Source organism: Hemicordylus capensis, chromosome 3 (genome assembly GCF_027244095.1).
Source record: "Hemicordylus capensis ecotype Gifberg chromosome 3, rHemCap1.1.pri, whole genome shotgun sequence".
NCBI lineage: Eukaryota > Metazoa > Chordata > Lepidosauria > Squamata > Cordylidae > Hemicordylus > Hemicordylus capensis.
Window position 1 is genome coordinate 136629236 of NC_069659.1, and position 21754 is coordinate 136650989.

The window sequence follows — 21754 nt, forward strand, 5'->3', positions numbered from 1 at the left end:
ATTTTCTTATTTAAAGTAGAGTACATTACTATGTTTCTTAAAGGAAAGCATATCAGTTTGAGGAAAAACAGAGATATTATAAGTAAAGATGAAGAAATGGCTTTGCCAAAATAGGAGGGAAAATGCCTATATCAAGACAAGAATAATAGGCCTATCAAGGAAAGTGATGAAGAGCTGATAGATGGCAATGTTGAATGAACAGCCCTGCCAGTACCACCATTCAGTCCTTCCTTATTCAAATGTTGGGAGGAAGCCCCCAAGGAAATGATAGCATTCAGTCCTATAAATGCTGCTCAGAAAACCAAGATTAGTAAATATGGATGACAGTAATATAGTTATGATCATACTACTTTTAAAAGTCAGGCAACATGATTTAAGCACACTGAAAAGTGAAAACCTCACAAACCTTATCCAAAGGGCTTTAAACAGAACCCAAAATTGGGGGAGGAGATGAAAGCCCAGTACCAAGTATAAAACCAACAAGTAGGGAGAGGAAATCATGTGACAAAGGTAGATGCAAAATGGGGGAGGAGTGCTCAGAAATGTGCAGGTCAGTACATCAAGAAATTGTGATACTGATTGTCTGCAATATCTATACATTAATAGAGTATGAGAAACAAAAAGGAGGAACTTGAAATCCTAATGCAGCAAGGCAGATAGATAGATCCTTTATTATGGTCATCGACCAGATAAACAATCATAATACAGTTTGCAGCAGACAGTAAGAACCTATATCAAAATAAGCATGTCTTTGGGTATTTTGCAAGCTATAAAGCAAAATTTAGCCACATTTGGAGAAATGAGATCTTCATGATCAGACAGAAGGTGCTGCAGATAAAACATCAGTATGGCCAGGATAATTTACTTTTTAAAAGGTGAGACAAAATTATTCTGTATATCCTTATAAAATGAGCAATAAAGCAAAACACGCACAGTTGTTTCAATGGCATCAGTGCCACAAGGGCATAGCCGAGCAGTATAAGGTACTTCCTTAAATTTCCCTTCTAGCACTGTGGTAGGGAGTGCCAAGGGTCATTGCTCTCCTGAATTTTGATGTTGTTAAATGGCTTAAATAAATTGCAGGTCTCAGGGGGACAGGTTGATTGGACAGAAATACACCTTTTGGAAGACTGGCTAGATCTAATTGCCCTCCAACATCCAATATTCTTTGCTTATGTGTTCTTTTGGCCCAACCAGGGCCCAACTTAATAAGTTCTTCCAGTGAAAAACCGTAAGAGTATAATTTCTGCTCTAATTACCTTTTCCACTTAGAATCAAAGTTGTCAACTAAGGTCAGGGAAACTAACCCTACTAGACAGAATAATAGAGAACGGCAAATATTGTCTGACTGGTATCAAATTGAATAAATTCAACAAAAAGGGAGGTGGTGATTATGTATAAAGAAGGTATACACCTGGACAGAAATCCATGAATCTGAGTGTGAAAGCCCAGCTGAAAGTGTGTGGGTGAAATTGAAGAGAGAGAAATAAAAGTGATACCATTGTGGGAGTTTACTAAAGACCAGGTTTGTAGCTATAATCGAGTGGATAGTTTTAAAGAACCCAGCCCGCTCGCCCCAGCTCCTGAGGGCCCTCAAGATCCACCCCTCCCATTTTTTTTCATTATCTTCTTGACTACGAGGGGCCTCCAGGCATAGGGGTGAACACAGGCCCCCTCTCCCCTAACGATGCCCCTGCTAAGGACCACCTGGCTAAACAGAATACATACATGATACTTTCCTTAGAAAGATTACTAAATTTCCAAAGAGACAAGTGTTAGTAGTAATGGGGGGACTTCAATGATCTTGACATCTGCTGGAAATTTAACACTGCCAAGACTGGGAGACCAACCCTGAAACTTATTTTATTTATTTATTTTTATTTATTTAAAAAATTTCTATACCACCCAAAATTTGCATCTCTGGGCAGTTACAATTAAAATTCAGTTCCATAAACAGCTTAATAGATTTTTGCTGATGTCAGGCAAGACTCGTTAGAAGGCTGAGTACAGCCTATTACAACATATTGATGAAATGCCATATTTGAGAAAGCCAATCATATTCAAAACAAGGCAGTTATGCACAGAATACATTCATGGTGACTCATCACGTCCAGATTTTATCACTGGCAGATAGATTCAAATGGTGGGGGAACACCTGGAAGGAATGCACTGGTCATTCTTCATAATGGTGAAGGAATCTGAAGTCTTGGCAATCAGCATGCCCAAATGTATGGTGTCAACTACACCTTAGCTACAGCTAATATGTAAATATATGGTGGAAGAAGAGAAGCATCTTGGAGTTAGGTGTAGTGGAGCTACACATACAGGTCTGCAAAATGAACAAGATAATGTTTTGTTCAATTTATATACTGCTTTCTGTCTCACAGGTCCCCAAAGTGCTTAAAACATATACAAACAAAATTCAAAGTTAAAGCAATTTTAAAAAACCCAAACGACTAAAAGAGGGAAATACAATTACCTCTTATTTCAATAGGTTGCACCATTTCCCAAAGTTAGGCTTTTGATGAAAGCAAGCAAAGCGTTTTGTTGTATTCTGTCTAGCAATCCTTTATGTTTTGTTGATTAGAAGTTTGTCCCAGTGGAGATCCTGTAGAGAGTATGAGGGCTGGAGTCAGAAAGAAAAAGGAGGGAAAGGGAAAGGAGACAATGGGAGTTGTTTCTGGAATAAAGTCTTAGTTAAACAGACATAGGATTGCTTTGTATTTATGAGGAAAGCAGCTATAAAACACATCTCCAAAATGTTCTGCCTTTAGGTCCACAACAATGGTTTTCAGAGGCATTAGTTAGTAAGAATATCCCATTAGATTAATTCCATCAGTGGAGTTTGTTGTTCATGTTATTGAGGTTTCATTTTGGAGAGTGACAAGAACCCACGTTTGCCTGACATATCCTGGTTGGCAAGTTGTTTGAGTTTATGATTTTGTAGTTTTTATTTTGAATTTATTTTTGTGTTAACAGATCTGGGAACCTGTCTGAAAAGCAAGTTATATTTTTTGCTTACTCTTCTGTTGCTTTCAGTGTCCTAGAAGGTCCCTAAATAGACAACACCCTCATTATTTTGTATAAAAATGAGTGGGGTTGAAGTGCAGCAGCACTAAAGACCTGACAATGATGCTACATTAAACAGGCCCATGTGCCATGCCTTCTTTCCCCCTCAGCAACAGGAGTGCAGTGAAGGCAGTGAAACTGAAGGTTGGGAAATTTAGGACCGACAAAAGGAAATACTACTTCACACAGCACATAAAGTATGGAATACTCTGCCACAGGATGTGGTGATGCCACTAGCTTTGATGTATTTAAAAGGGGCTTAGACAAAGTCATGGAGGACAGGTCTATCAATGGCTACTAGTCTGATGGCTATAGGCCACCTCCAGCCTCAGAGGCATGATGCCTCTAAATACCAGTTGCAGGGGAACAAAGGCAGGAGAGGGGGCAAACCCTTACATCCTGCCTGTGGGCTTCTTGGAGGCATCTGGTGGGCCACTGTGTGAAACAGGATGCTGGACTAGATCGACCTTAAGACTGATCCAGTAGGACTGTTCTTATGTTCAGTGTCTTTACAAAGTTACGGCAGAGATGAGCAGAAGCTGGCCTAGCTGAGTGCAGGCCTGCCATGTAAAATATGTCAGAAAGACCGGGATTCTTGTCTTTTCCCTTCAGAAGGGTGGCAGTGTCATAATAGTGAGAGATGACAGCAAGGTAATGATCTGTGTGGACACACACTGTTGGTTTATGACTGACAGCTCTCATCTTACTGTGAGCAGCAGCAGCGACAGATTACTTTTTTTTGTTTTTGCAACAGATTACTTCTGGTATGATGTAACTTGTTTTCAAGAGATTAACTGCTAGCTCTTTCTTCATACACCAAGTTTCAGAGATTTCATGTTTATTCGAATCCCATATTAAAAGCACCTTGCTTCAAACACTTGTAACACATGTTACTAGCAAAGCTTTTCTGCCAGCTCCCAAGAGCCCCCTCATTTTTGCTTGAGTCTCCAGGCTTGGAGATCTTACTCTGTATATGCTCAGGAGCCTCACAGCATTGTGAGCTCTCCATTTATAGCACATGGGGACAGGTCACTTAATGACAGTGGGCCAGTCACCCCTAGATTTGGCTCCTAACAAGCAAATTGTAAAGGCAAACAGATGCACACCCTAAGTAGACCCCAGAAGTTAACTACAAGCAGGTTAACTCTCTGCCAAGGCCACTCTGCCCTCAGAGTGAACTGTCTTGTCTTCCCTGCCTTTCGTAAAAAGGATAGCAGCCAGAGAATGTGCCAATTAGCTCAACAGGAACAACGCAGATTAGGCTTGCGGAGGTAAACCTCCCTCCTCACAAAAGAGGTTGAGCAAGTGATACAAACCTATGAGATGCACCCATTAAAAATACTGACTAGATTACTAGACTTTCCATCTATGTAAATTCCCTCTCTCATGTCTATGCACTCTGTTTTCATGACAAAAGCCTTGGCATACCTCGGCAATTCCCACATTGTTACACTCAGGAAGAAAGATCAGCAACAATGGGATCTTTGCCAGTCCCTCCCAACACACCTGTCAGACAGCAACGGTCAGTCGGAATTCACCCCCAGGATACGTATTTGGGTATAAGAACCCTCAATTACATCATCCAGTGTACTCCCTGGGATCTGTGTGCTTTCTTGTATCCTTCACTTGGGACTCCATCGCATGCTCCTTGTGATCTGCATGCTCTCAGCTACCTTGGAGTTACCATCAGCTTTTGGGGTCATTTACTGCCCACCAGCCACCATGCAAGGTGGTTCAGTACTTTGTGCCACTCTTCAGATTGGCTTTCTTGCCCAGCTTGATTGGCCGCCTTCCTTGCTAACACAAGAAGCTGGGTCCAAGGAGGAAGCACCCTCTTGGAATCAGCTCTAATGAGTAAGCCCTTTAACCTTCTTGTACCCGCTTTGGCCCGGCCTGTTCCTAAGGAACAAAGTTCATTGGTGCTTCCCAGAGCCCTTCATCAAGACCAGGTGATATGAGCTTTGCCCCTCCCTGGGCCCAAAATCCTTCTCTATTTCCCTTTCTTAAATCCAACCCCCGCCTTCTCTAAAAGCCTCTGTCTCTTGCCCACCTGGGAACTTACACAATTAGGACTCGGAGTTAAAACGCCTCATTGGAGTTAAATGTATTGTTGATAGTAATATTGCTTTAACCACACATTTTTCTCCTTTGTACCCTCCCTATAAGAAATGTCATCTTTTATTTTTGAAACTTATATTTTGTCTCAGTCCAGTCCATTTCCTGTGTCCACAACTTGGCACAAACTAAAACTTATGTGAAACTGTTCCTTTCTGAGCTAATTTCCTTATGTGAGCCCAAAAGGTAGATTTCAGGTGTTCATCAATCATCCTGGAACAGTTTAACTAACGCACAGTCACAGATGATGGTGGGATAAGAGGGTGAATAACTATCATGGTATACAAATTTCACACCAGATACATTGGTTGCAAATTTGGCTCCATTTAAAATGCTCGTGTTGATGTTTAAAGCTCTGAATTGCCTGGGACCAATTTATCTTAAGGTCATTCAAACCCCTCTTAAAGCCATCCAGGTTGTTGGCTGTCACCACATCCTGTGGCAGAGAGTTCCACAAGTGGATCATGCTTGTTCCAGGTCGATGCACTGGAACTCTATCTCCAACAGATCCCTGGTGGACTCCACCGTTTACTTTGCTCCATTGTGAAAAATCTCCATTTATTCCTACCCTCTGATTCCTGTCCTTCACCCAGTTACCAATCCACACATGAACTTGTCCCCTTATCCAATGGCTACGAGGTTTACTCAATAGCCTTTGGTAGGAAACTTTGTCAAAACCTTTCTGGAAGTCCAAGATACTATGTCAACTGGATCACCTTTATGCAAATACCTGTTGACACTATCAAAGAACTCCAAAAGGCAAGACTTGCCCTTGCAGAAGCCATGCTAGTTCTCATTCAGCAAGGCCTGTTCTTCTAAGTGTTTAACAATTTTGTCCTTAAGTATGCTTTCCATCAATTTAACTGGCACAGAAGTGAAGCTGTGACATGTAATTTCCAAGTTCCCCCTGGGTCCCTTTTTGAAAATAGAGGAGTTACACTAGCTACTTGTAATAGAAGTTACATTAGCTCTGGTAGTCCTCTGGCCTGACTGTAGGAACAAGTTACATATATTTGCTAGGAGCTGAGCAGCAGGCTATATTAGTTCTGTTTACAACTACTTGTTTTAAAAAGTTTCCCCAAATGCTGAATTTTTGAGTATACTAGTTCTATTCCTTTGAACCATGAATTTGTATTCTTTCATTTTTATTGACTTTTAGGTAAATAAACCCAGTATTATGCATTTTTACTCCCAGGCATGTTTGTATAGAATTGCAGCCCTTAATTGATTGCTTCCACCACTGAAATTAGAAAATGAGGGGCGTATACCAGATGACCGAAACACTATTACAACTTCAACTAATTTACTTCCACTAAAAGTCACCTCAGTTATATACTACAATATTGAAATCACAGACATTACAATACAAACCTATTAAGATCCAGTCTGTCCTGAGCAGGGGTGTGCATTTCGTTTCGGATACAAAACGTTTTGTGCCCAAAACAGGCCATTTCGGCTGTTTTGTAGCCAAAACAAAACCCAATGCTCAAAACAGAACATTTTGTAGCCGGAAAAAAACATTCCTGTTTCGGATACAAAACGTTTTGTTGTTTCAGCTGTTTTGGAACTCCATTTTGCAATTGCAAAAAGTCTTTCTCCTTCAGTCTCCATTTTGAGTTTTGACATCTGTTTGAATTTCCAGCCCTTCCAGCCTGCAGATTGGCCAGCGAAAGCGTGGGCTGATCTGCTGGCAATTGTCTCCTTATCCCTTTTAAGGAAATATAAGGGTAAAATTTACCCTCATTGGCCAGTGGGGCAGTGTGTATTTACCCTTATTGGCCAGGGAGGCAGTGTGCACACTGCATGGGGCAGTGTGCATTTCATTGTTGTTGTTTCACACTGTTGTGTGTAGATCAATTGCATTTCTGGCAGGGATGTGGATGTGCATGACTTTTGGAAATCTGCCTGGTTCTTTGCAAATCTCTGCTGTTGTTGTTTATGTGTGATGTTGATGTTCTTTTGGGATGGATTCAGGGCAGAAAAGGGGCTTTGGGGGCAGAAGAGTGGGTCAGGTGGTAGTGGCCCAACTTATTTATTTATTTATTGTTACATTTATATATCACCTTTCATTAAAACAATCCCAAGGCGGTTTACAGTAGAATTTAAAAACAAGGTTGTAAAAAAGACAATTAAAATATTAAGCTAAAAACATAAAACAAATCTGATTTAAAAATTTAAAACACAAGCATTAAAGTGCCCCAAAGGGTTCCTGCCACAACCCAGATTCCAAAGGAATAGGGCAAAGGGCTGATTTCTTAGGAACTGTTGGAAGTTTACGCGCCTTTAAGGTTTCCCCCCCTAGGGAACAATGAAGGTTTCAGCAGAACCATAACTTCACTTGGGGGATACTGGGGTGGCTGGGAGCAAGTGGTGGTGTAGTGCATATAGGGTGCCAAGCACTCCCATGGGGTGCTGGGTTCTGTTGTTTCTGAGGTGTTCTGAGTGTAGATCCTCTGGTAGCATATGGAATTTTCAGCGACAAACCATGAATCCACTCTTATATGCTACCAGAGAATCTACACTCAAAATATCTCAGAAACAATGGAACCCAGTACCCCATGGGTTAGCAACCCATGGGGGTGGTTGGCATCCTATGTGCTCTATACCACCACTTGCTCTGGGCCACCCCGGTGCCCCCCAAGTGCAGTTATGGAGCTGCCAAAACCTCCATCATTCCCTATGTGGAAGAACTTTAAAGACACATAAACTCCATTAAATCTTTTTTAAAAATCAGCCCTCTGTCCAATTCCTTTGAAATAATTCTGGCAGCTTCCTTGCCCCCACTGCAGGGGCGTAACTACTATTAGGCAAGGAGAGGCAGCTGCCTGGGGGCCCCCATGCCTCAAGGGGCCCCCCAGAGGCAAGTCACATGTCTATATATTGTGAAGTGTGTGTGTGTGTATCAGCGAGGGCCCATTTTAAAATTTTGTCTCTGGGCCCACTCCAGCCTTGTTATGCCCCTGCCCCACTGGGCACTACCACCCACCCTACTCTGCTCTGGGCCACCCCTTTCCCTCCCGACGTGAAGTTTTACTTTTGCTTAAACCTCCATTATTCCCTATGGGAAAAATCTTAAACTTCAAAAATTCACCAAAAATCAGTCCTTTGCTCAATTCCTCTGAAATGTGGGCAGTAGCTTCTACCCATTGTGCACTACCACCCCCACCCGCTAGTTTTGACCCGGGGCTATTTTTAAAAAATCCGAAACATTTCGGATTGGGATTTTGTAATTTCGAACAAAGAACAAAATTGGGGTGTTTCGGATTGGCTGATCTTGAACAAAAAAAAATGGGGGTGTTTTGGATTTGGGCCAAAAACAAAACAGAAAAAAACCAAAATGTACAACCCTAGTCCTGAGGACCTGTGCAATAACAGAGTTGCCAGCTCTCTATAGTTGACCTGGAGTCTCCATGAATCAGCATCAATCTCCAGAAACGACTGAAGCGCGATCTTAATGGCTTGATATCGCAAAAATATATTGGGGGGAAATCGCTTCAGAAACAGCTTGTGAGAGCTGGCAAACCTACTCTGTTATTTCCTCCGTTTATTATGAATGCCCCTTTTAATGACAATATTCCCCACATTTCTATTTTCAAAAAAATCCGGTAATTAAGCCATAAATTCTTCTGGAGCAAACATAACTTCCCTGAAAGAACAGCCCATACTCACTGCCCTTTAAGAGGAAAGCTGAAGAGCAGGAAAGAGCGGGGTGAAATAGCTGGCTCTAAATAAATATAACCTCCTAACAATCTCCTCCTGCCTTGCAGGTACACCACGCCTCCTGCTGAAAAGCGTAACATTTTACAAACTCCGGTGTGCAGGTGACTCACGCCGGCGCAGGCACAATAGAAAAACTGCAGGAGACGAGGGCCACCCATTCACTTTAAGAACGCGTGGAAACACAGCTAAACGGAGCGACCACCGCAGCATCTGGCATCACGTGACTCAAGTGATGACGGCCCACGCCTTCATCACGCCGTCGTTCTTTGCTCCCGCGAATCAGGGGCGACGTCTTCTCTGTCATGCCTGCCTGCGTGCGGGGCGGTGGGAGAGCGCCTGCGCAGGATTCGGCGAGTTGGGTAAGCGCTTGTTCTGACCCGTCCCCGGTTTTCTTTTCCTTTCCTGGGTAAACATGGCAGCGACGGCTGTTGGGCGCATGCTGTCGGGGAGCCGCGCTTGGAGCACCACAGTGAGGAGGGGAAAGCCATTGGTGGGACCGAAGGTAAGAGAAGGGCTGCGCTTGCGCAGAGCTAAGCCTTTTGTGACTTTACTAAGCACTTGTTCTGTTTCCTTCTCCAGATATCCTATGTGGAGCTTTAGGTAGTCCCCCCCCCCTTCGTGGGTAAAGCGTTTCTTTTCACCGGTGTGCGCGCCTGCGTGTTTTGTTTTGAGGCCGATGTAGCTTAATGCGGTTGTCTGCTTGCTGGCCACCAAAGCAACATCCGTATCTTTGTGTTACAGGCAATTCTTTTCCTTGCGCTCTTAATAGATGCAGGATAGATAGGGAGTCTTCCCTCTGTCGCTGTCTGTCCATCTTGCGAAAAGCTTCTCTTGTTAAATTTCTGTTTTTATTATTGTTGGAGGTGCTGTGAAGGCTAAAGACAAGATTCTGACTGATCGTTTATTTGTGTATTATGAAGCTTACACTTACAAAGATATGCACTTGGATATGGTGAACTTGAGTATCAAATGAAGACCAGGAGAGAATACAATGAGGCCAGAGAGAAACTGACACAAGGTATTGTACTCTTATTTAGAGAAGGAAGGTGATGGAGACCCAACAGAACATAGTCACTGCAATAATTGGCATGGAGCTGCAGGCTTATCTGCATGAGCCTAAACTGGATTCTGAAAAATGTGGCAGCAGTTCAGCAACCTGTTGGCAAATAGATCCCTGTGGCTACCCCTTTTGAACAGCTATTTACCATCTTCTGCATACCTGTATATTTCTGTTCAGAAAGCCTATTCAGCACTGCTGGCTTTGTTGACAATAAGCATAAAATGTGTATCTCCCCAGCCAATGTGGAGATACGCATTTGAACAAGAGTGGAAACCTAAAGACTTGGTGCTCCAAGCAACTTCTAGTGATGCAAACACCCTGTGTTCAGGAGAGAAGATGGATGAAGTCATTAATGGCTTATTGAAAAAACTGTTTTAAATGGAGTTCTAACTGTGGGGGTACTGTTCCCTCTAACAGGGATTCCCAGAAGTTGTTGACTACAACTCCCAGCATCCCCAGCTGCAATGGCCTTTGGCTGGGGATTATGAGAGTTGTAGTCAACATCTGGGAATCCTTCTTAGAGGGAATTCTGGTGGAGGGTAGGGAGTCGTGAAAGCATTGGGGAAGGAGTAGATTGCATCTTCCCAGAAGTCATTTGAGAGCCCTGGAAATGTCCTGCAATTTCTAAACAACTTGGCAAGTGTATCTTTTCTGCTAATGGTACAGCCTTATTTTCAGCCTCAGACAGGCATTCTGTTGGAAAACACACGTGCTTTGTAACTCATTTAACTTTTCGCATCCCATGTTTACCTTATATCTCTGTTTAGCACTAAAATGCTTGTATCCAATAAAATATTTGTGGTTCTGTGCTGTCTGAAAACTCAATGCAGGAAATAATTGCCATCACTTGTGCATGTTAGGGTAAGAATTGTTATCACAAACGCAAGCACATTTAGGCTGCAAATTAAGAATTTCAGCAAAATGCATCGACTACTCAAAACTACAGAATGGATACTTTATTACCTCTAACTCTCACATTTGTAATTTGGTAGGATGGCTGTGCTTCAAATGTGCCTGAGTAGTGTGTACTATCTTACAATGTGCAGTGTCATTAGAAATGGCCTTGACAACTTTTTCTAGGAGTCAGGCCAAAGCTGTAGGAGCTAAACAGTAGATAGTTGACAAAATTATGGGACAAGTCATTCTTGTAGGTGGGGGGAGGTAAACGGGCTTCTCAATCTCTTTTACAAGGAACATCCTTAGAACAGAAACAGGGTTTCCTGGGACAAATAAATATTTTATTAAGTAACTCTGCTTCTGAATAGTCTACTCTAGGCACCACAGTTAAATTTCAGGACTCCTTGGCACCTGGGATTTGTCAAGCTTTGCTTTAGAATCAGGGTTGATAAAAATTTTATTGAAATCAGATTTTTAAAATTTAAAATATTTTAATTGATTTTTTAGAAAATCATAAAGAACCTAGGTCAAAGGTATCATGAATGGTAATAAGTTCTAATTATATTCAATGAACATATTAACAGCGGTATATGGGGATGAGAGATGACAGACCTGATCAGTTCTGTTGTGCAGGTGTGTATGCAGCACACACGCACAGTCAAGCTCTTTTTCTCCCTGCCCCTGTACAAAAACAGGCAAGGTCAATGAACGAATAGAGGATTGGGGGGGCTGGAGTAGATATGAGCAAGGAGAAGGAATCTGAATATAATTATACTATTGTTGTTGTTTGTTCAATTTCTATTCCGCCCTTCCAAAAATGGCTCAGGGTGTTTTACACAGAGAAATAATACATAAATAAGATGGATCTCTGTCCCCAAAAGGCTCACAATCTAAAAAGAAACATAAGATAGACACCAGCAACAGTCACTGGAGGTACTGTGCAGCAGGTGGATAGAGCCAGTTACTCTCCCCCTGCTAAATAGAGAGAATCATCACATTAAAAGGTGCCTCTTTGCCAAGTTAGCAGGGGTGCTGGGGATGGGGAGTGGAAGGAAATAGAAAGTGAAACCAAAAGCAAACAATGTATTCATGTAGTCCTGAGGAAACTTTTTCCAAATGTATCCTCCATTGTAGAAAGGAAACACCTATACAATGCTTTCCCTTTCTACAATCATTGCAGCAGGCCATAAGAGAGACCCCATTTGAGAATATTTTAATGAAATTCTCATAGCTGTGGGTGTGACCTACATCTGTAAATATGTATTAAGATTATATTGGACAAAAATGTACTTCTATAGAAAATGATGATTAAATATAATCTTCCTGACTAGTAATTTGAATTGTGATTTAAATAATTAAAATTGAGTTCTCCTGTGAAGTGACTTAAATTGATTTGATTTAAATCAAATCAGCCCTGTTTAGAATGTTCTTATTTCTACCAAGCACATCTTTGACTTATTACTAACTACTAGTGAAACTTCTTTTAAAATATAACTAGTACAGAATGCAGCAACCCGACTGGTCTCAACCCAAAGGGACCATATAACACCAATTTTAAAAGAATTGCACTGGCTGCTGTCAGGTTTCCGAATGAAATCGTGCTGGTTATTACCTATAAAGCCCTGAACAGTTTGGGTCCAGGATACTTGAGAGAGCACCTCCTTTGTCATTAACTCTGCCACCTATAAAGATCATTTGGAGAGGTCCAGTTACAGTTGTCACCAATACATCTGCTGGTCACTTGGGACCAAACTTTGGTGGTTGCCCCAGGGCTTTGGAATGCTCTCCTTTGTAAAAATAAGAGCGTCTCCATCTCTCATTGCTTTTTAAAAGGCCCTTAAGACACACCTGTTTTCTCAGGTTTCAAATTAAAATTTATGTTAAGCTCTTTAAATATTGTATTTTGTGAAAGTGTTTCAATTGTTCTTATTCTGTTTTTATATTGTATTTTGGATTATGTACACCTCCTAGAGATACATTTTTCAGGCAGTATATAAACATGATAGATAAATAATAAACTTTCCCCCATATGTACAAATCAGTACACTAATATATAACTAATAACTACAACACTTTTTAACACTGCATGCTTACTAATATTCACATGTGTAAACTAATTATGGACCACTTCTCAACCACATACATTAGTACCTATGGTGGGCAAATCTGCATTTTTGTTTCTTAGAGAGACCTTCAGAGCGCCAAATATCAGAAGATATTTAAAAGTTTGAATAGTGGTAATTAAGTTTGTTCCAGCATATTAAATCTTTTAACATTTGATGTTCAGTTCAGTGTCAACCTTTAGAAATAGACTTACAGTATTATGTTCAGAGTTAGTGGAACGAGTGTTAACTATAGGGATATCAACAATTAGCAATTGCAAAAGGAACCAGCCACAAGGATTATGACAAAGGAGAGATAATATTGTACATATGTTTTGTTTAGGTCAGGAACTTTTTCAGGTTATATCAACATTTGTTGTTAGGGCTTTATTAATAAACAAACCTATGCTCTCCATGGAACAGGAATGATAAATATGAGTAACGGGTAATATGGATAGCAAATGTAGGCTCTACTAATCCTTCACAGTGTTCATAGCAATATTCTAGGAACTCAGAATACTTGTTTTCAGACTTGTGAAGAGACAACTAAGCGAAGTCTTTTGATCTCTTCAATCTGTAACTAAATGTTTTAATTCTTTAACATTGTTGCATCTTAGCTTCAGGTTTTGTGCATCATTTGTACTATACCTGCTATAAAGCAAAGTTGATAGTGCCTCTTGGAAGCTGCATATTTGTCTATGCTGCTGGTTGTCTGAAGGCATGGATTGTAATGTGTATTAAGGGTAAAGTGTGCCATCGAGTCGGTGTCGACTCCTGGCGACCACAGAGCCCTGTAGTTTTCTTTGGTAGAATACAGGAGGGGTTTATCATTGCCTCCTCCTTTCAGCATCTTCCTATATCACTGCTGCCCGATATAGGTGTTTCCCATAGTCTGGGAAACATACCAGAGGGGACTCGAACCGACAACCTCTGGCTTGGTAGTTAAGCCATTTCCCCACTGCCATTAGGGGGCTCCTGTAATGTGCCATTAGGGGGCTCCTGTAATGTGTATTACTGTAGGTCAAATATTTGGTCTATTAGTTGCTGCTACATTAGGTTCCTGGTGCATCATTGTGAATATTCACATTTTATTTTATATTTGGTGTTTTGCTCAATAAAGCTTGCTTTGGTTTTGCCATATTTCTGATTATTGCTTAGTTTGATAAACCACTAGTTGAGAAATCAGCCCTTGTATTGCAAAAATATTTATAAAGAAACACTGAAAACTTACTGGTAGCAGAGGTAAGGACACGGTGTGAGGAGAAAGGTGAGATATGGCCTACACAAGTGTACTGCTGAGGATACTAGATGACATGAGGAAAATTATAGGTGGACCTCACTATATGTGGCCCCACATCCACAGCTGGGCAATTGACACCCGACCTCAGAATTCTCAGGGGGGGGGCTGGTTTCAAAACTGTGTAAGTGGTTCCTAGGTGGCTGGAAATTACCTCAGAGGTCATTTCTGGCCATCATTTTGATGAAAGTAGCAATTTTGTGCCGTTTGTTTGTTTGTTTATATTTTACAAATATATATGTAAAATATAATTTTTTGTGGGGAAATTGTGCATTTGACACTTTACGGGGGGCATTGCTGAACAGCTGGAGACACATGGAGCATGTTATGGCACTTTATTTAAATTATTTCTACCGTTTCCCACCTTTTCTTTCCAGCCTCCAGGAACCTAACCCCCCAATTCCTATTGCTACAATGCCTCATTATCCGTGGTTGTGTTGAACGGAACCCCTGTGGATAATGACGTCCACCTGTACTCAAAGTAATTTTCATTGATATTAAAAATGTTTAATTTCTATGGAATTACTTTGAATTATCTTCCTCATCATGTCAGCCAGTGTTTAAATAAGGAACAGATTCTATTTAAAAAGAAAATATTTCTTTTTTCCTCCAATGGATGGTGGAGATCTTCCTAGCACTGTAATTAATAATAATAATAATAATAATGATGATGATGATTCGATTTCTATACCGCCCTTCCAAAAATGGCTCAGGGCGGTTTACAAAGAGAAATAACAAATAAGATGGCTCCCTGTCCCCAAAGGGCTCACATTCTAAAAAGAAACATAAGACACACACCAGCAACAGTCACTGGAAGTACTGTGCTGGGGGTGGATAGGGCCAGTTACTCTCCCCCTGCTAAATAAAGAGAATCACCACGGTAAAAGGTGCCTCTTTGCCTAGTTAGCACATAACAGTTAGAACATAAAGAGATGTTCATTACCACAGACTCTTTCAAAATTACCTACTTGCATTTTGAAATGAAGACACATATATATTCAGGTAACCACTGAAGCATTTGCTGTCGTCTTCATGAGTGATAAGCTCTAGTGTGAATTTCCATACGTGTATTCCCTTCCCTCTTCCTGTTCTTCTGTTTTACCTTTCATAATGATCTGTTTATTCCATTGAAACTATTCTCATTGAGCTTTCTGATGGCTAAAATCTAAGGACTACTTCCTGTGTTCACTCATTCCTATTTTCTCCTCCTTGTGAGATAGGTTAGGCTGAGAGACAGTGACTAAGAGCCAGCGTGGTGTAGTGGTTAGAGTGCTGGACTAGGACCGGGGAGACCCGAGTTCAAATCCCCATTCAGCCATGAAACTAGCTGGGTGACTCTGGGCCAGTCACTTCTCTCTCAGCCTAACCTACTTCACAGGGTTGTTGTGAAAGAGAAACTCAAGTATGTAGTACACTTCTCTGGGCTTCTTGGAGGAAGAGTGGGATATAAATGTAATAATAATAATAATAATAGAAAAAATAATAATCAGTCAGAAATCGAATCACTGCTAAACACTGTCCGTATATTCAGTAGCAATATAGCAATGGAGTTTGGACTAGACAAGTGTGCTGCATTAATAATGAAGAGAGGGAAAATAAGAAAAACAGAAGGCATAGAACTGCCCAATGGAAGCAAGATCAAGAACCTGGAAGAGAAAGAACATTACAAATACTTGGGCATTCTCCAGGCTGATAACATCGCACACACTGAAGTTAAAAGAAAAATGGGAAGTGAATACATCAGGAGAGTTAGAAAAATCCTCAAGTCCAAACTCAATGGCAGGAACACCATACAAGCCATAAACACCTGGGCTATACCTGTTATCAGATACATTGCAGGAATAATAGACTGGACCCTGGCAGAGCTAGAGATGCTAGATTGTAAGACCAGGAAAATCATGACCATCAATCATGCTCTGCACCCCCGCAGTGATGTAGATTGACTCTACCTCCCTCGCAGCTCAGGTGGAAGAGGAATGCTGCAAGTCCATCAAACAGTAGAGGAGGAGAAAAGAGGCCTTGAAGAATATATCAAGGACAGTGAAGAAGATGCACTTCAAATAGTCAATAATGTGAAACTATTAATGAAACAAAGCAGGCCTACAAGAAAGAACAAGTCAAGAACCGAGCAGAAAAATGGAAAAAGAAGCCCCTGCATGGTCAATATTTGCACAATATAAGCGGAAAATCAGACATCACCAAGACCTGGCGATGGCTTAAGAATGGCAACTTGAAGAAAGAAACAGAGGGTTTAATACTGGCTGCACAAGAACAGACACTAAGAACAAATGCAATAAGAGCAAAAGTCGAAAAATCCACAATAAACAGCAAGTGCCGCCTTTGTAAAGAAGCAGATGAAACAGTGGACCACCTAATCAGCTGTTGTAAAAAGATCGCACAGACTGACTACAAACAAAGGCATGACAAGGTAGCAGGGATGATACACTGGAACATCTGCAAAAAATACAAGCTACCTGTAGCCAAAAATTGGTGGGACCATAAAATTGAAAAAGTGGTAGAAAATGAAAATGTAAAAATATTATGGGACTTCCAACTACAAACAGACAAACATCTGCCACACAATACACCAGATATAACTGTAGTCGAGAAGAAAGAAAAACAAGTTAAAATAATCGACATAGCAATACCAGGGGATAGCAGAATAGAAGAAAAAGAAATAGAAAAAATAACCAAATACAAAGATCTACAAATTGAATTTGAAAGGCTGTGGCGGAAAAAGACCAAAATAATCCCAGTGGCAATTGGCACCCTGGGTGCATTTCCAAAAGACCTTGAAGAGCACCTCAACACCATAGGGGCCACAGAAATCACCATCAGCCAATTACAAAAAGCAGCTTTACTGGGAACAGCCTATATTCTGCGATGATACCTATAACAGCAGCAACAACATTGACAATAGAATTCAGCCATCCTAGGTCCTTGGGAAGGACTCGATGTCTGGATAAAACAAACCAGTCAATAACACCTGACTGTGTAAACAAGAAATAATAATAATATTTCAAGGTCACCCAGTGACCATCATGGCTGTCAGGGATTTGAAACTGGATCACCTTACTCCTCAGCCAGCACTCAAATCATTACATCATGCTGGCTTTCATTACTGTTTTTCAGTTTCCTCCTCAACTGCCCCCACCCCCTTAGGGTTATTAGGGTTCTATTTTAGGTTTGGTTTAGTTTTGCCTGACATTTCTGTCTCCTTGGGTGATATTCCTCCTCTTCTGGGCTAGGGTCCAGCAGCTTGTAAAATAAGTTTAGAAATGAAAGGATTCAACATTAGTTCAGCTAGTCCAGCCAGCTGCACCCTTTGACCACAGTATTGTTCTGATCAGATTTGGATTATGCCAGTGTACTCTGTGTGGGTTGGTATTCCAGCTGGTCCAAAATACATCAGCCCAATTGTGAGCGGATACAGGCTGCAGGGGACACATCATACACAGGTTGCCAGTGAGCTTCTAGGCACAATTCAGAGTACTGGATCTTGCTTTGAAAGCCTTAAGCATTCTGTGATTAGGCTAGGCTGGTGGTCGTGGAGCCTTCTTAGTGGTGACACCTGTCTCGTGGAATATTCTCCTTGGCGGGACTTATCGGATCCCTTCACTATGCACTGTTAGGCATCTTTTAAATAGTCAGAAAAGCTTTTGGTTAAGCTTTGGCTCGAGCTCCAATTCTTGTTTTACTGCAGATACTTTTGCTTTTACACCTTTGGGGTTCTACTTTTGTATTACTTTGATGGCTTAACATAGGCCAAATGGTAGAATGTTGATTAAATAGATAAATAAGTACCTCTTCCAACAAAATGCTATGGGGGAGGTTCCCAACCTGTATTACTCCAGATGTTGCTGAACTACAACTCCCATCATACCCAGCCACGATACATTGTAGCTGGGCATAGCAGGAGTTGTAGTTCAGCAGCAAGGTAGGCAACTGGAGTGCAAGTGGAGAAAGACTCGACTCGAATCTGACAGTTTACGACATAGAGCACATTTAAAGATCTATGCTCAGGCAATATGTGCGGCAAAGAAGCTCACGTCCAGCGGAGCTGTTCAGGGTTGTGAGGGGGCTAGTATGTGCCTTCCTTGAATCAGAATTTGGAGCCATCAGTTACCTGCTATGATGTGTTTAAAGAATTTTTTGCAGATAAAATCTCTCGGATTCCAGCTGACTTGGAGACTCCACAATTAATTCGATGTCTGAACTGGTGGTGTCCGGCAACTCCTCTTATGTGGTTCAGCTGGATTTGTTTCAGTTTGTGACTCCTGAGGACATGGACAAGCTGCTCGGAACAGTGAGGCCTACGACTTGTTCTCTTGACCCTTGTCCAACATGGCTTGTTCTGTCTAGCAGGGAGGCTGTTGTAGGAGGCCTGGTAGAAATCATAAATGCTTCTCTGAGGGAGGGCAGGATGCCTCCTTCACTTAAGGAGGCAATTATTAGACCTCTTCTTAAGAAGCCTGCATTAGATCCCTCAGAGTTGAGCAACTATCGGCCTGTTTCCAACCTCCCATGGCTGGGCAAAGTAATTGAGAGGGTGGTGGCCTCTCAGCTCCAGACGGTCTTGGAGGAAACTGATTATCTAGACCCATTTCAAACTGGTTTTTGGGCGGGCTATGGGGTGGAGACTGCCTTGGTCAGCCTGATGGATGATCTCCAATGGGGAATTGACAGAGGAAGTGTGACTCTGTTGGTCCTTTTTGACCTCTCGGCAGCTTTCGATACTATTGACCATAGTATCCTTCTGAAACGTCTGAGGGTGTTGGGGATGGGGGGCACTGTTTTACAGTGGTTCCGCTCTGTACCTCTCAGACAGATTCCAGATGGTGTCGATTGGAGACTGTTGCTCTTCATAATCTGAGCTTAAGTATGGTGTCCCTCGAGGCACCATACTTTCTCCAGTGCTCTTTAACATCTACATGAAACCGCTGGGAGAGATCATCAGGGGATTTGGAGCTGGGTGTTATCAGTATGCTGATGACATCTACTTCTCCATGTAAATTTCTTCAGGAGATGGCATAAGGTCCCTAAATGCTTGCCTGGAAGCAGTAATGGGCTGGATGAGGGAGAATAAACTGAAACTGAATCCAGATAAGACGGAGGTACTTATTGTGCGGGGTCAGAACTCTAGAGACGATTTTGATCTGCCTGTTCTAGATGGGGTCACACTTCCCCAAAAGGAACAGGTTCACAGTCTGGGAGTACTTCTGGATCCACACCTCTCCCTGGTTTCTCAGGTTGAGGTGGTGGCCATGGGTTCTTTCTGTCAACTTCGGCTGATACACTAGCTGTGTCCATTTCTTGAGATGAATGGCCTTAAAACAGTGGTACATCTGTTGATAATCTCCAGACTTGACTTCTGCAGTGCACTCTCTTTGGGGCTGCCTTTGTACGTAGCCTGGAAGCTTCAGTTGGTACAGAATGCGGTGGCCAGGTTGGTCTCTGGGTCATCTTGGAGAGACCACATCACTCCTTTGTTGATAGAGTTACACTGGCTGCCAGTAGGTTTCCGGGCAATATGGAAAGTGCTTGTCATAACTTATAAAGCCTTAAATGGCTTAGGCCCTGGGTATCTAAGAGAATGTCTTCTTCATGATGATCCCCACCACCCATTGAGGTCGTCCGGAGAGGTTCGTCTCCAGTTGCCGCCAGCTCGGCTGGTGGCCACATGGGGACGGGCTTTCTCGGTTGCTGCCCCGAGACTGTAGAATATGCTCCCTACTGAGATATGATCCTCCCCATCTCTGACAGTTTTTAGAAAGCATTTGAAAACCCACCTCTTCACCCAAGCTTTTTCTGTTCTTTAAAATTTTAAGGTTTTAATTTGTGGCTGATTTTTAAATTGTTAAATTATTTTAAGTTCTGTATATATTTTAACTTGTGTTATACTATTGTAAACCTCCCAGAGACTAAAGTTTGGGGCAATGTACAAATGTAATTTTATTTTATTTATTAATCTGGAATACCACAGGTTGGGAACCCTTGCTATAGGCTAACTGCCAATTTATATTTCATAGCCTTTTTTGGCTTTGCTTCTGAGCAGAATAATGTGTTGTAGTACTATTTCTCCAGTAGCTATTTCACACTGTCCATTCATCGCAGAGCTGCCTCTGAAAATTATATCCTTGTAGTCTTTGTCTCTTGCATACATATGTGTATGTACACATATGCACACGTGCACTAAACAAAGTTCTTAGTGTGTGATGTGCAGCCATCACTCTTGAGTTCTCCACATCTCCGCCAGTGGAGTTGGACATGGCAAGAATTTAAAAGGGGTGTGAGAGCTAGTTATAGGGGTGCAGTTTTCATCCTTATGGTGAAGACAGTGCGTGCACTTTAGCTGAGCTGTGAAATACTAAAACGTTTTCTTTTCATTAATTGGGCTGATTGGCTTTACTTTCATTTTTACCCTTTTGTTTATTTGCCCATGATATTCCGGCTCTATATGGAGAACGCTCACGCAGAGGAGCTGTTGAGAGGATGTTGAGGGCCCCCAATCAACTCATATAGCCAAGCCGACTCCAAGTGCCCCACCATGGATCCGATCAGCTTCTCCTGCCAAACTTTGTGCCATTTCTACTCCAGCAGCAGTGACTTCGGCGGAGGTTATGTCAGCACCCAGAAAGGCAACAAAGAAGGCAGACATTGTAAGGAGCAGCCGGAGCTCCCCTCCCCCTGCAAAGAAAGATGTATTTAGCTTCAGTGTGCCTCAGCGAATGCTTAATCATCCAGGCAGTCCGTAACAAGACCAAGCCTCAGATGCCCCGCTGAAAGTGCTGGTGGTTAATGGGGAAGATGACTGGAGCCCTTTGGGCGATCCATTGGCATCTAACACCAGCCTGATTGTGGTTGTTGCAGTGGGGGAACCAGCTGGTCCACGCAGTCCCCCCGCACACCACCCGAACATGCCTAGCGCTCTGCTACCGCCCACAGAAGTTCCAAAGCCCATTCAGCCAGACACTAATGGTGACACTTCTTCACTGGTGAATCCTTTGGGCCCTGGTGCCCCCTCTGGCAACTCTCCAGCCAGACCATCTGGACACCCTACAGGTAATGTTGCTTCCCCCCCCCCCAGGGGGCCAGTACCTTCTTTTTCTCCAGACGGGGCAGGTTGGCTTATAGAATTCTTTGCGTGGGAGTATTGATTTCTGAAATACCCCTCTGCCACCTGCTGGCCCAGTACTCCCACCTCAGAGGTCTGCCCAACCTAATAGGTGCCCATCTTCATCCTCACAAGATTCTAGTCCAGGGAGAAGGGCCATACCTTCAAATGATAGGGGACATTTTGCTCCTAGGCGATCAAGTGCTAGATGCAAAGGAAGCTCCCCGTGCCTCCTCTTCAGATTCCACCCCACTTGTGCCTAAGCGTCCACATGTGCAACCTACCTCCTCAGTACCTCCTGTGTTGCCACCTATTGTTCCTCCCCCCCACCCGGCCTTACCCCCTGTGGTTCTTCCCATACCTGTTGTACCCATTTTAAC

General features: G+C 42.3%; 1 protein-coding gene and 1 long non-coding RNA gene across 7 annotated transcripts in view; one reads left to right on the forward strand and one right to left on the reverse strand.

Moving 5' to 3' along the window:
* LOC128350348 (uncharacterized) overlaps positions 1–9170 on the reverse strand; it is a 30921-nt gene extending 21751 nt beyond the window's left edge. The window contains exons 1-2 of one of the 4 annotated variants that reach the window (XR_008319277.1): positions 8854–9170; positions 2480–2626 (exon numbers count right to left, since the gene is read on the reverse strand). This is a non-coding gene — a long non-coding RNA (uncharacterized LOC128350348). The remainder of the gene's footprint in view (positions 1–2479; positions 2627–8853) is intronic. The other 3 variants (XR_008319278.1, XR_008319276.1, XR_008319275.1) reach the window with 3 other exon arrangements.
* Positions 9127–21754, forward strand: part of MRPS9 (mitochondrial ribosomal protein S9) — a 54338-nt gene continuing 41710 nt past the window's right edge. The window contains exons 1-2 of one of the 3 annotated variants that reach the window (XM_053308526.1): positions 9269–9406; positions 9768–9922. Coding sequence is in view for 2 of the 3 variants with exons in the window: in XM_053308524.1 (XP_053164499.1) it covers positions 9317–9406 (90 nt within the window). In the remaining variant the exon portion in view is untranslated. The other 2 variants (XM_053308525.1, XM_053308524.1) reach the window with 2 other exon arrangements.